The 12,500-nt window shown below is 48.8% G+C and overlaps 1 protein-coding gene across 2 annotated transcripts in view; it reads left to right on the top strand.

Moving 5' to 3' along the window:
- Positions 1 to 12,500, top strand: part of LOC126575924 (uncharacterized) — a 106,906-nt gene that overhangs the window by 87,931 nt on the left and 6,475 nt on the right. For both annotated transcript variants that reach the window (XM_050236944.1, XM_050236945.1), the window contains 2 exons: positions 6,938 to 7,096; positions 11,470 to 11,642. In XM_050236944.1, the coding sequence (XP_050092901.1) occupies positions 6,938 to 7,096; positions 11,470 to 11,642 (332 nt within the window). The remainder of the gene's footprint in view (positions 1 to 6,937; positions 7,097 to 11,469; positions 11,643 to 12,500) is intronic.

The raw sequence follows: 12,500 nt of genomic DNA, 5'->3' as shown, positions 1-12,500 counted from the left end.
CCCCATAATGCGCTTATCACGCGGTTGCGAAAAGCACTAAAATTTGGAACAAAAACCGCTTCCACCATCGCGACGGTGAAATGATAAAACCATGCCCGCAAAGTACCCGTAGCTACATCCCGCGTAAATCACTTCGCGGGCCACGAGAACAGAAAGAGATTCCTCTTATCGATCGGGAAACTTTATTTCAAGCTCCAGCCACCAGCCTGCTGCCACCGGAGCTCCGGAGCTTCGGTCAAAACTATTTGCTAACTTTTAATTAGAATCGAGCCACAGCCGGCCAACCAGGGCCGGCCATCCGGTGGGTCTCAAGAACCTTACGGGGTCTGAAGGCGTGACGTGGCTCAGGAGGAGAAGAAGGAGAAGAAGAAGTGGGAGACACTTTCTGGCTTTCCCCGCCGTCTGAAGGCGGATCGCATTTATCAGAAATGCACTTATTGTGCACGTATTCTGTCTTTACGTTGTCCTTCCTTTCCCAATGAAAGACGCCAGGAACCCGTCCGCCGCCCACCATAAATCATTCATTCGTTGAGTTCGGTCCAGCGCGGTCCGGACAAGCGGCCAACAAAGCGCAAACCTTGCCAAGGCGGCAGCAGACAGAATGGAACAAAACTCCGGTGTTTTTTTTTTATTTCTTTTTATTTCTTCTCCCTTTCTTCCGGCGTTGGGCACGCTTACGGGATGTTCATTGAGCCCGGGGCCCTGGGATTCACCTCGTTACCAGCGAGGTTTACTGCGGAAACCCTGCCTCTCGTACTTTCCTTTAAAAACCGCCACCCACTCGCCCACCATTTCGCATTTCCGGTTCCGCATGGAAGCAACTATTACAAGCGAGAGACAAGAGCAATGGTCAAGTTTTTGGCGTCAGGCGTTCCAATTCTCCTCCATTCGGTTTCGAAACAACTTCATCGCTGGAATGAAAATCGAAAAGCGGAATGCGGCAAACAAGGCTTTCGTTGCCTCCTGTCGTTACTCACGGAAACGGTTGTTGTGAGTGAAAATGCCGCTCCGAAACCGACGTGTATTCCGGTTCGTTTCGTTTAGTCGCGGTGTTAGTTCACGAAGAGAATCATTCGCCGCCACGTTGCCTCGTGGAAATCGGTTTCCATTTCCTCGATCCGCTGTTCGCTCCGTTTGTGGCTGGTGTTTGTGATTGGAGATAGGTTATGGGGTGGTGACCGGGAACAACGAGACACCGCATAAACACACTCAACAACGACAACGACAGCGACGACGACGACGACGGCGACGAGTAGCGACGATAAACGGGTGACGATAAAAATATCTAATTTATGAACTGAGCCACTGTACTTTACCCCGGACCCCGGGACGTGTTCGTGTCCGTGGGAACGGCTTTTGGCGCTCGAAACAACGGCCCGAAAGCACCGAAAAAGGGATGTTTTCCGGTTTCGTTTCTGCGGTTTATTTACCCCCAAGGCAGCCACTAGCCACTCTCGGTCCCGCTTTCTGTCTTGGCGTAGGTCCAAGTAAACAGAGGAATTTTCGGTCAGCGAAATGACAGGCAGCGGTCCAGGTCCGGGGCGGGAGCAAAAGGGGAAACGGGCAAATCGAAATCGGAATTTCGGTGGAAAGCTTTTATTTTTCCACTTCACCGCTCCGTGGCGGTGTGGTTACGTTGTCAGGGGCGCCAGGGGGAAGCACACGTTCGGGAAGTAATGATCAGATCCACACCCCACACCCACAGAGACACACACGCCACGGCATGCCAGGTCACGGCATGGCACTCTGGGATCGAGTTTATGGAGTGAATGATTTCAAAATTGGTGCGAGAGTTTCAGGCGCCCACCCACCTTCTTCTTCTCATGGCGGTGGTACCTTATTGCCACAAAACCGATGCTCTGCAATGAATGCCAATCACGAGCCAAACATCACGAGCTGGTTCGATGGACCCCCCTCTCGCGGATGCACGGACCTCCAGAAATACCCATTTGTAGGTAAGATTATGGTGGAGGCTTTGCTGATTTTCGCAATCGCAGAGCAGTTGATGGGATGGTTCGTGCTGTGGTGGTGAAGGGGGCAATGAGAGTTTCCACGCGCGGTGGTTTGGAAATTAAATTTTATCTCCATTTTCTATAACTTTGGTCCGGGGGTACTGATTTCGTTTCCGTGGGGGTACTAATGAGAGGCTCATGGCCATAAACTCATCTCGTTTGGGTGGTGTTAGTTATGTAGCTTCTTTGGTTTGGTTTTCAAGGCCTTCAGGAACAGAGTTTTTGTTGATATTCCAACTTTTCGATTTTGGCAGATTTTTTAAGTTGAAAAAGTGATGCTTTTTACGATTCTGCCATAAAAACCTAACTTTACAGATTTGTTTAAAAAAAAAATCAACAATTTTAATGATATCTCGACGGAGTTACCTAGCAAAGAGTGTACAAATTATGCTTTAAAAAATTCGAATCGATCGATCCAGTAGTTTTTACGGTACGATGGGCACCGACTTTGAAAACGTGGGTGTAGGGAAACGCTTCTCAAAGTAGCGAGCTGCACGCAGCCTTGTATGAAACGCGGATTTTCAAAAATCTGTATCTTTGTCAGTTTTTCCTCGATTGATCCAAAACTTTTACAAAATACTCTTGAAAGGATACCGAAGTCCTCCCTTAATGGAATGTTGCATTTCGTTTGATACATTTTAAACTGTGTGTTAGCTAACATTGTTGTAAGTTTAATAGTTACTGCAACAATTATAAAAATTAAATAAATAATTAGAAACCCTAAAATTGAATAATCGTCATGAAATTATAACAACAATCCTCGCGAGCTATTGCTACAAAGACTAATACATCATCATGAAGGGAGTATCATCGAATTATTGTTATCTGATGGTTCGGTAGGGAATGCCCCATACAAATCAAATCGATATCAACATAAATACTTTTCTTTAGCTAAACCAACATGACGTCTGACTACCATTAATTCTTCACAAAATAGATCCCTAGTTACTTGCATCGTTCATTCAACACATTAATAACTATCTACCGAGAGGACCCCAAAAAGCACAAGAACCATTACCGACTACCTCTAGTTGTCGCTTCTGTTGCTGCTTGTGCCCAATGTAATTTGCCAATCGGCAACACGTAACAACTAACAGCTAGCACGAACCATCACCACCTCTATCAAGACCGCCTCGTTTTGTTACCGACATTCCCAACCGAAACTGATTTCGATCGTGCGCCCGTTTTTTTCCAATAATCATAAATCACAAAAAAACAAAGTTTGCATAACCAACGCTCACCCACACGGCATAGCACAGGAGTGCGCTCCTGACGCTGTCGTTCAAATGGCGTTACTCCGCGCCTTTCCGTTCCCAAACAACCCAGTCATTATGAACATGTAGACACTATGTAATTTCGCTCACTTCGCGCAAACCTCACCTCGCGCGATTCTGCCATAATTTAGTGGCCCAGCCAACCAACACCACCACCAGCGAGCACACACATTTGCACCACATTTACTCCCTTACACGAACTGGAAACTGGAGCACTGCTGCTGCTACTGCTGCTGCTTCCTGTTTACGGACCACTCGAGCACCGAGATGCAGTGTAGCACACAATGCATCCACCAAAAAACCCACGACTACCGATGGAAATAGAGCCAGAGAGGAAGGGAATTGAACGATTTCCACTTGAACAGAAAAAAAGGAAGGGCACAACGTTGGCAAGAAAGCAGCGGAAAGAATGGCGAAGGAAAAAAAACCAACAATTGTTTATTAACGTTCAGCGCAGCGTCGGTTTCGCAGGGGTGCGGAGGTGCGGAAAAAGCGGAAACTAGTTTCGTGGTTCCCATTTCACTCGAATCACGCTGACTACAATTCGCCGTCTCTCTCTCCCTCTCTCACTAAGGACTCTGTGCACTCACACTCGATACCGGATTCTGCCAACGATTCGGCTGGTGTGAGCATAAATTTTGTGAAAATCGTTTTCCACTTGTCTTCCGGTGGTACCAGCAGCAGTAGCAGCCACCCCCTTACCACTGGCTACGGGGTTGCCATTGGCGGCAGCTCGACTTTCGAACGAATGCTCTGCAAGCTCAGCAACTTTTCCCTCCGTTTCTTTTTTTTTTGTTTCTGCTCCTCCTTCCCCCTTACACACACATCCGGAATCCACAGCCAAAAAGGACCTCGCCCCTTCCATCTCCCCACATGCGAAGTTCCGTGCGTTCGCACTCCCGGCGTGGGGTGAGTTGGTGCTGCTGCGACGCGTCTGCGGTCGTGTAAAGCATTCCCGGCGAAATGCCGAAAGGTGCGGTACGATGCGACGGTAAGGAAGCGAAATTCCTGGCTCAGCATCAGCAGCCCGCCAGCTTCTGCCCCTGGCAAGCGCGCCGGCACGCGACTTTGTCGAGGATTGGTTTATGAGAAAAGTTTTGCTAGTTCGCGGGAGCGCGGTTTCGAGCTGTTCCCGTTCCGTTTTTGCGGGTGGTTGGCCAGAGAGCCAGCCAGCCAGCCAGCCAGGCACATGTATAACATACTCCCACCCCCAAAAACTCACATACACGTCGGCAATTCACTGTCTAGCGTTTCGCTTTTCAATTCTCACACACTATTTGGTTACATTAGTTGCCGATGCGCTACGTTGATTCTGCTTCACCGTGACGGAGGAGGAGATAGGAGGGCGAGATGCATTCCAGTTGTTTTCCAGTGATCCATCCACGAGCTACGGCAAATCGTGTGTTTATTGAGTTTCGACAACCGTTTTGCCAAACCAATGGAACCACGTGTACCGGTTGCCGGATCCTCCAGTAATTGGCTGTCACTGCACTGTTTGACTCCGGGGTGTAGCCCAAAATGTGTTCCTCGAACGAAACGGGGGCTCTGTCTGCCCGTTGGCTGACCTGTGGTTACACGGTTCCGTTTGCTTGTTCAGTTTCATGTGGGTTTTTTTCCGGAGAAAAATCAATGTTTATTCGCTCTACGCAACCGGTTGCAATCGGTTAAAACCGGTTACATGCCAGCGTCAGCACCGTTGCAATCGCATCTCGTGGTCGAAGCGGAAGTTTTTAATTGTAATCCTGTTGTGAGCTTACTGGTAGCTTCCACTGCTAGTGGGTGGTACAAAGATGACGTCCATCGTTCACTCAGACAGCCTAGTGGACTTCCCGGATCCCGCAACTGTTTCTATTTTGGGGGCTAATAGCAAATAGAGAAGCCCCGGCGGATACCAGGTCGCCACCGGATCCTCATTAAAACTTTTCGATGACTGCGAACGGACCGGACCATCCCCCGGTTGCACCGGTTGCATTGCACCTTTGTGATGTGGCTGAAAAGCTCTGAAATCATCCTGTCAACGAAGCCGGAAGTTTCCGGAATTTCCCGGACCATCCGGGGTTGGAGGATTGAGTTCGAATGCCATCGTGGCTGCCTTGCTGTCGACCTTTCGACCGCCGCATCCGGGAATGTTCGTTAAGGTCGGTTCCTCGAGGGCTCGGTTCAGCAGTTCCGGTAACATCGGCATCCGCGCCGTGCTAGTAACAGATTTGTTTGTTATTTCAACTATCATCCCGAACGGGTAACGGACTATAAAACATCGAACGTAACGCCCTGGGGGAATTCTCGGGACAAGAATGAAACGACCGGTCCAGAACAACACAACGTCAGCGTCGTCGTTCCGGTGCAGTGTCGTGGCCGGAAATTTCATTTCCATGTTGTGCTTAATTGTGCCGCTGAGGGCCTTCACTGCCGAACTGCCTATTTGCGATGTGCCTTCTTGCTGGCGCAAATGGTTCAACCGGGGTTGCAAGATTGGCGGACGCGATGGCAAAACATTGGAAGTCGCTTTTAGTCCATTTGGTTAAATCACGTGCCTTGAACCGGTGATATGTGGAAACGGCACCATGAACGGCATACAAGCGGATGGAGGACGTCGCATACAGTCGCGTCAGAACTGCGCCAGAACCGAAACTGTTTCTGAGAAATAATTGCCGGGAAGCTGCATGAAATGGACTGTTGGATGAAACATGAAACGCCATGTTCGGAGAATCTGATGCAATGTGTTGAAGGTGTAATAGTGGAATTTCAGGGATAGTAAACATATTGGAATCAAATTTACTGGAAACCGAAAATAGAATGGAACAGAATTCTTGGAATGGTATTCTGATAATTCATGTTGCTTGCTCTAAACATTAATGATTCAGATTGCTAATTGCTCTGGTTTGGAGAAATATTATTGTAGAATTCTTATAATTATTCTATGTAATGTAATTGAACATGTCACTGAAATTACATTACGTACTAAAGCACGTTAAGTATCGACCAGACCGCGGGCCATTCAGCGACAAAATTTGGAGTTGCATGGAGTTGCATAAAATTTGTCTTTTACGCACCCAAGCCCAAACGATGTCGGTGTTCGTGGTAAGAGGGGTAAATGCAATTTCAAAACTGGTAGCCGAGCCAGAAATATGAAGTGATGTAGCGGCGATGCCAAAACTCGGTGATGGAGGCGCCAGGTATCCGGTAAAATTGCATACCTTTGGGGGTTTGTAATAGAAATTGAAATCGTTCGATTAAGCTTTATTTCAAAGTATAAATTGCACTCTCGAGATTACTTTTAACATTAAGGTATTTATTAAGAAGCGGAATCAGGGTTTCTTTGCATCGCAATCGATGTAAACCTAAACATTAAGTGTGCATAAATGATTTTAAGCCATTTAAAATAAACCATATCAAACTTAAAACATAAACGTTATCATATCAAAACATTGGTCCAATCTCAAACTTTAACCAGCTACAGTAATCAAGTTATGGCAATCAATTTGAACCCTTTTCCTTTGTCTATAAGTCACTGGACGTTTGCCTGCACAAATCACAAATCCGGCAGCATTAAACATGCTTTCCAGCTTCATTTAAATTACTCCCACGAAATTATCGCCACGAAGATTGATAACATTCTCATTCCTTTTCTCCTTCTTCCCTTTCTTTCAGATCCATCGCGAGCCTAAACAAAACGTCCCGAGCCGTACGGGCGTGGTCGGACTGTACCGGTGAGCGGGATCATCTGATCTTCTACGATGGCAGCAGCACGAACGATCCCGTCCTAGCCAAATACTGCGGCGGTGACTGGTTACCGCGTGTCGTCTCACGGTAAGTAGCATGCCTCCGTGTACCACACATAGACACAGCACCAATTGAATAATTAACCCAAAAGCATCGCATTTGTTTGCCCTCGAACGGCCTGAGCCGACTCGGATCTGAGCCAAATGGTAACGGGCTGAGCATCTATTACCAGAACACGCGTGGGTTGCGCACCAAACTGACGGAGCTCCGGTTGGGCTTACTCTCTGCTGACTACGATATTTATGTTCTTACCGAGACGTGGCTGGATGCCGATATTCCAAGCTCCTTGTTCGTCGTCGACACGTTTTCCGTTTATCGTTGCGATCGCAACGCTCACAACAGTGAGTATTCTCGTGGTGGTGGTGTGCTGATTGCTGTCGCATCCCGCCTCCGCTCACAGCAGATCGTCCTGTCAAATGCGCAACTTGAACAGGTGTGGGTGCGCGTGTTCGGGACAAATGGACCACTCACTGTTGGAGCAGTATATCTTCCTCCTCGCCTCAGCTTGAGTCGCGATACGATCGAGGCTCTTTCTGGCTCAATAGCTGAGATCGCGAATTCATTGCGATTCAAAGACCAGTTACTCTTGCTTGGTGATTTTAATCAACCGAGCATTACCTGGGAGCTCCGGGCCACTCCTCAGTCACCGTATACGGGTCATCTAATGAGTTCGCACTATGCGCCAGCAACACAAAGTGGTGGCCACAATGATTTTTTGGACCTAGTCGCGTTCCATGGCCTCAAGCAGCTGAACGGGATACTGAATCTAAAAGGACGGTGCCTTGACTTAATATTCGCAAACGACCAGGCGGCTCCGTTTTGCTTAGTGCAATTCATGGATGATCCTCTGGTACAAGTCGATAACCATCATCCCCCCTTGGCCGTCAGCATCTTGCCGCAACATAACGCACACTACATCAAAGATAAATCGCCGCCAGGTCTTAACTTCAAGCGAGCGAATTACGAACTGCTTAACTTTCTGTTTTCTCGTGTCGACTGGAGCTTCCTGTATGTTGCGGACATCCCTGTGGATGTTGCTGTGACACAATTCAACGAAACGCTGACTGGTATTCTGAACTCGACCGTTCCGCGCTTTAAACGTCGTCGATCCCCACCTTGGTCGAACCGGTCACTTGCTAAGCTGAAAAACCGCAAGAATAGCGCTAGAAAAAATCTCCAGAAGCACTACACTGTAGTCCACCGTTCGACCTTCATCCTCTGCTGCAGATCCTATCGCGCCCTCAACCGTATGCTGTACCATGGCTACATACGCAGAATGCAGGGGAACCTCACCCGAAATCCGAAGGCCTTCTGGAGCTTTGTTAACTCTAGGCGTCGCTCTCGTGCCGAGCCTTGCGACATTCTACACAACGGCTCGCGGGCTACCACGGATGTCACGAAAGCTGAAGCCTTCGCGACACGGTTCCGTGAGGCTTTTGTCACCGATGCACCGCTCCATGACGTCGTCTTGGCATTAAATCACACTCCAGCGGATGTCATATCACTCTCAGCGATCGAGGTAGACCTGCGCTCTGTCAACTTGGCCCTGCTCAAGCTCAAGTCCAGCTACAGCGGCGGGCCGGATGGGATACCATCAGCGGTGCTGAAGTGGTGTCCATCGCTCACACCACACCTTACCCGACTGATCCAGCTATCACTCAGACAGGCTGTAGTTCCAGAAATTTGGAAGATATCCTGGATGGTTCCACTCTGGAAAAAGGGGGATAAACAACTTGCCGCTAACTATCGTGGGATTACGTCGCTTTGTGCTTGTGCCAAGCTTACTGAAATCGTACTGCACAGAGGTCTTCTTCATGCCAGCAAACAGTATTTGTGCTCGGCACAGCACGGATTCCTGCCCAGGCGGTCTACGGCTACAAATTTGGTTGAATTTGTTTCGCATTGTATGACTACTCTGGGCAGAGGGAGCCAAGTGGACTGCATCTACACTGACCTGAAAGCCGCCTTCGACAGCGTATCTCACAATACGCTTCTCGCAAAACTAAAAAGGCTGGGTATCTCAGAGGCAGTCCTTGGTTGGCTCAGATCCTTCCTCGTTGGAAGGCAGTACCGAGTGAAATTTGGCCAATCACTTTCTGAGCCGTTCCACAGCACCTCCGGCGTCCCACAGGGGAGCACACTTGGTCCGTTACTCTTTGTGATATTTATTAACGACATCGCCTCCGTGCTTCCTGATAAGTGTTTTCTTATGTACGCAGATGACGTCAAACTGTTCTATCCGGTAAAAAATCTAGACGACTGCGAGGATCTTCAGCGTGTGTTTTGTTTGTTTAGGCAATGGTGTGTCCGTAACTGCCTAACTTTATGCGCAGATAAGTGTATGGTGATATCGTTCACGAGGGCGTTAATCCCACTCTCGTTTGTTTACCGAGCGGGGACCACGGCTGTCAGGAGGGTCCATTTCGTCAAAGACCTAGGAGTTACTCTTGACCACAAGCTTACATACCAAAGACACTTCGAGGACATCATTAACCGCGCCAATAGATCATTAGGTCTGCTCATCAGGATGACGCGTGAATTCGAGGACCCTATGTGTGTCAGAAACCTGTACTGTGCGTTAGTTAGGCCAACCTTGGAGTACTGCTCCATAGTGTGGACACCGTACCAGGAGTCGTGGATCGCACGTATTGAGGCTATTCAACGGAAGTTTTCGCGCTACGCCGTCAGCAAATTACGCTGGGACAACCCCATGAACCTGCCCGACTATAAGTCGCGTTGCTTGCTGCTCGGACTACAACAACTGGCGGTGCGTCGCCGAAACCACCAATGCTTGTTTATTGCGGGGCTATTGACAGGAACGATAGATGCGCCGGGCCTACTAGGAAGAGTACATTTCTCTGTTCCACGTTGTACCTCCAGACAACAGAGCTCCCTTGCGGTGCAAAAGTTCAAAAATGTGTATACGTCATTTGAGCCCGTGGCGGCCATGTCTCGTTCCTTCAATTCTGTGTCGTCGCAGTTCGATTATAACATAACCATGGCCAAGTTCAAAGAGCGACTTCGTTGTTTTAATCCTTGACGATTGTTAAAAATTGTATCTAGTTATTCCATGCTATTCAATTCATTTAGCCAATTCGTGGCCGATGAACAACAATAAACAAACAAACAAACATACTTATACCACTGAATGGAACGAGCAACGAATCGTGCAAATTTGCGTTCTCCAGCAGAGGGTGGACGGAATGGAATCATACATTCACGTAAGGAGAAAAAGAAGACATAATGGAAAACATCTTGGAACTCGTTCGCTTGCAGATCTGCTCTGCTAGAACGCTGGCTAAGACTTTACCGGCGCTTTTTCGGGGAAACTGTTTCAAGTGGCACGGTCGTTTCATGGGAAATGAGATGGGGGAGGATCTTCTGGTTTGAAAGGAAGGTATGAGCGAAGCGCTGGAAAACTTTTCGCCAAGATTCAGCACGTATTCTATGGCGGTGTGCGGCGTGGCTTACGTTACGCTCGCGAATCGTGCCTGGCTATGGATTTCATTAGCGATTGCCTGTGTAATTCCACTCACAGCTTCCACAACGACGACGACGACGACGACTCTGCCTTCGAGTTCCTCTGGCCTAAATAACCCCCGGGCACGGCGGCGGTGGCATTGGTTCTCATTTCCATCATCTTTCCAGCTGCGGCGGATCGCCGGCTTGAGAAAGAAGAAAAATCAGATATATACCATATCTCTGTTAGCCGCCACTGTAGCCGTGGCACAACAAACGCGAACAGCTGAATGAAGTTTCATTTTGGCCTCTCGACAAATACAGCAAAAGAGAGGGAGAGAGAGAGTGAGTGAGCGCCACCAGAGGTACTTCAAGCTCAGCGCATTTTCCCACGAAAAACAGAACGGACGTATTCGACACAACGACGACTCCAAACTGTGCCAGCCCTGGTGGGTCGCGGGGAACGCATTCTTATCGGAGCGTTCGCAACAAAAACATGGCACAAAACATAAGAAATAATTCAACAGAACCAAGCACAACCAGGCGGTGGCGGCGGGCGCGCGGTGTGGTGTTTGAAGTGACTGTAATCCTGGAAAGCCATCACGCGTCCATTCGTAACCGAAGCCGCGAGTGTGCGTGCATGCGAGCTTGTGCGCCAAGTGCGCCAGAAAACTTTTCTCATTTTGGTGATAATATAAGTTAGTGGTTTTAGGGGAAGAGAGAGAGAGAGAGCGATGGAAGAGGCAATCCGCCATCGTGTCTACGCGATTCCGTACAACACTTTCGCCCCCCCCCCCCTTTCCACCACATTCCAGCCTCATTTCCCACTATGAGTAAATATGTGTGCCCGGCGTCGGTGTGTACGTGATAAGTTCAACACATTTTCGGGAAGAAACCTAATAATCCACGTTCGGTTTGGTTTGTCATTTGGCTTTTTGCAGCGGACCCGAAATGCTGATCGCGTTCCATTCGAGCCCCTTCTCCGCACCGCTACAGTCTGGTCAATCGAACCGTGGGTTCGAGCTGGACGTCGACATTCTGTTTGCTGATTCCGATTCGTACGATTTCGCCCAGGGCAGCAAGTGCGAGTTCCACATCAACGCATCCAATTCAGGTAGGCATAACAAGGATTCCATAACAAAGGGAAAGCGGGGAGGGCTAGTGGTTCGAAACGAATCGCAAGCTATCACTATCCCATCGCCAATCACCGCTGGCAACGAGCCGGTGTAGGAGGAAGCCTGTCATTATACTAAGGCTCGCGTTCATGGCTCGCGCTGGCATGCTGGAACGCCGCCCATGGATACATTACCGTGATGGTGCTTGGCGACCGTCACCATTACCGGGTCCCTCATAACAATCTGCCTCCATCCATCGCTGCCCACAGTCAGCCCAGAGACCAACACGTTCTGTCAATTTCCTAGATAAACACAATTTAAATACCAATAAAGCGTCGATCGCTTCGCTTCGGTTTTTTTCGGTTCGGGTAATGGAAGTCGTTGAATGGCGACTCCGGTGCTCGGTGCTTCTCTTCCCTTGCTCTCCACTTCCCTGCCCTTCATCCTGCTTCTATACAAAAAAATCAGATGAAAGAAATCAATTTACATCCGACGACCGTGCAGTGGGAACCGCCCACCCACGTCACACTGTGTCCATCGCAGCTGCTTCCTTCCTTCGGTCGCATTCGCTGGTTTTCGGAAGTTCAATACCCACGCCCATCCTGGCAGCTTTAGGATGCTTTAGACGTTTCACGTTCGACAAAACAGACAAAACATTGTTCCAGCACCATCACCATCATCATCATCGTTCCGGTAATCGGCAACGACAACAGCGAGACGGGAGACAAGCAATCACACCGCGCACCCATCGCAAGAATGATAAATTCAATTTCCTGTTTCCAAGCCCCTCCTCTGTACCCTGCTGGTCACAGGATGCGGGTGTAAAATCTTTAGAAATTGGCTTAAAACGGTGACAT

The sequence above is a fragment of the Anopheles aquasalis genome, chromosome 3 (genome assembly GCF_943734665.1).
Source record: "Anopheles aquasalis chromosome 3, idAnoAquaMG_Q_19, whole genome shotgun sequence".
NCBI classification, from domain to species: domain Eukaryota; kingdom Metazoa; phylum Arthropoda; class Insecta; order Diptera; family Culicidae; genus Anopheles; species Anopheles aquasalis.
The sequence above is the reverse complement of the archived record's forward strand: the minus strand, read 5'-3'. Positions and strand labels throughout refer to the sequence as shown.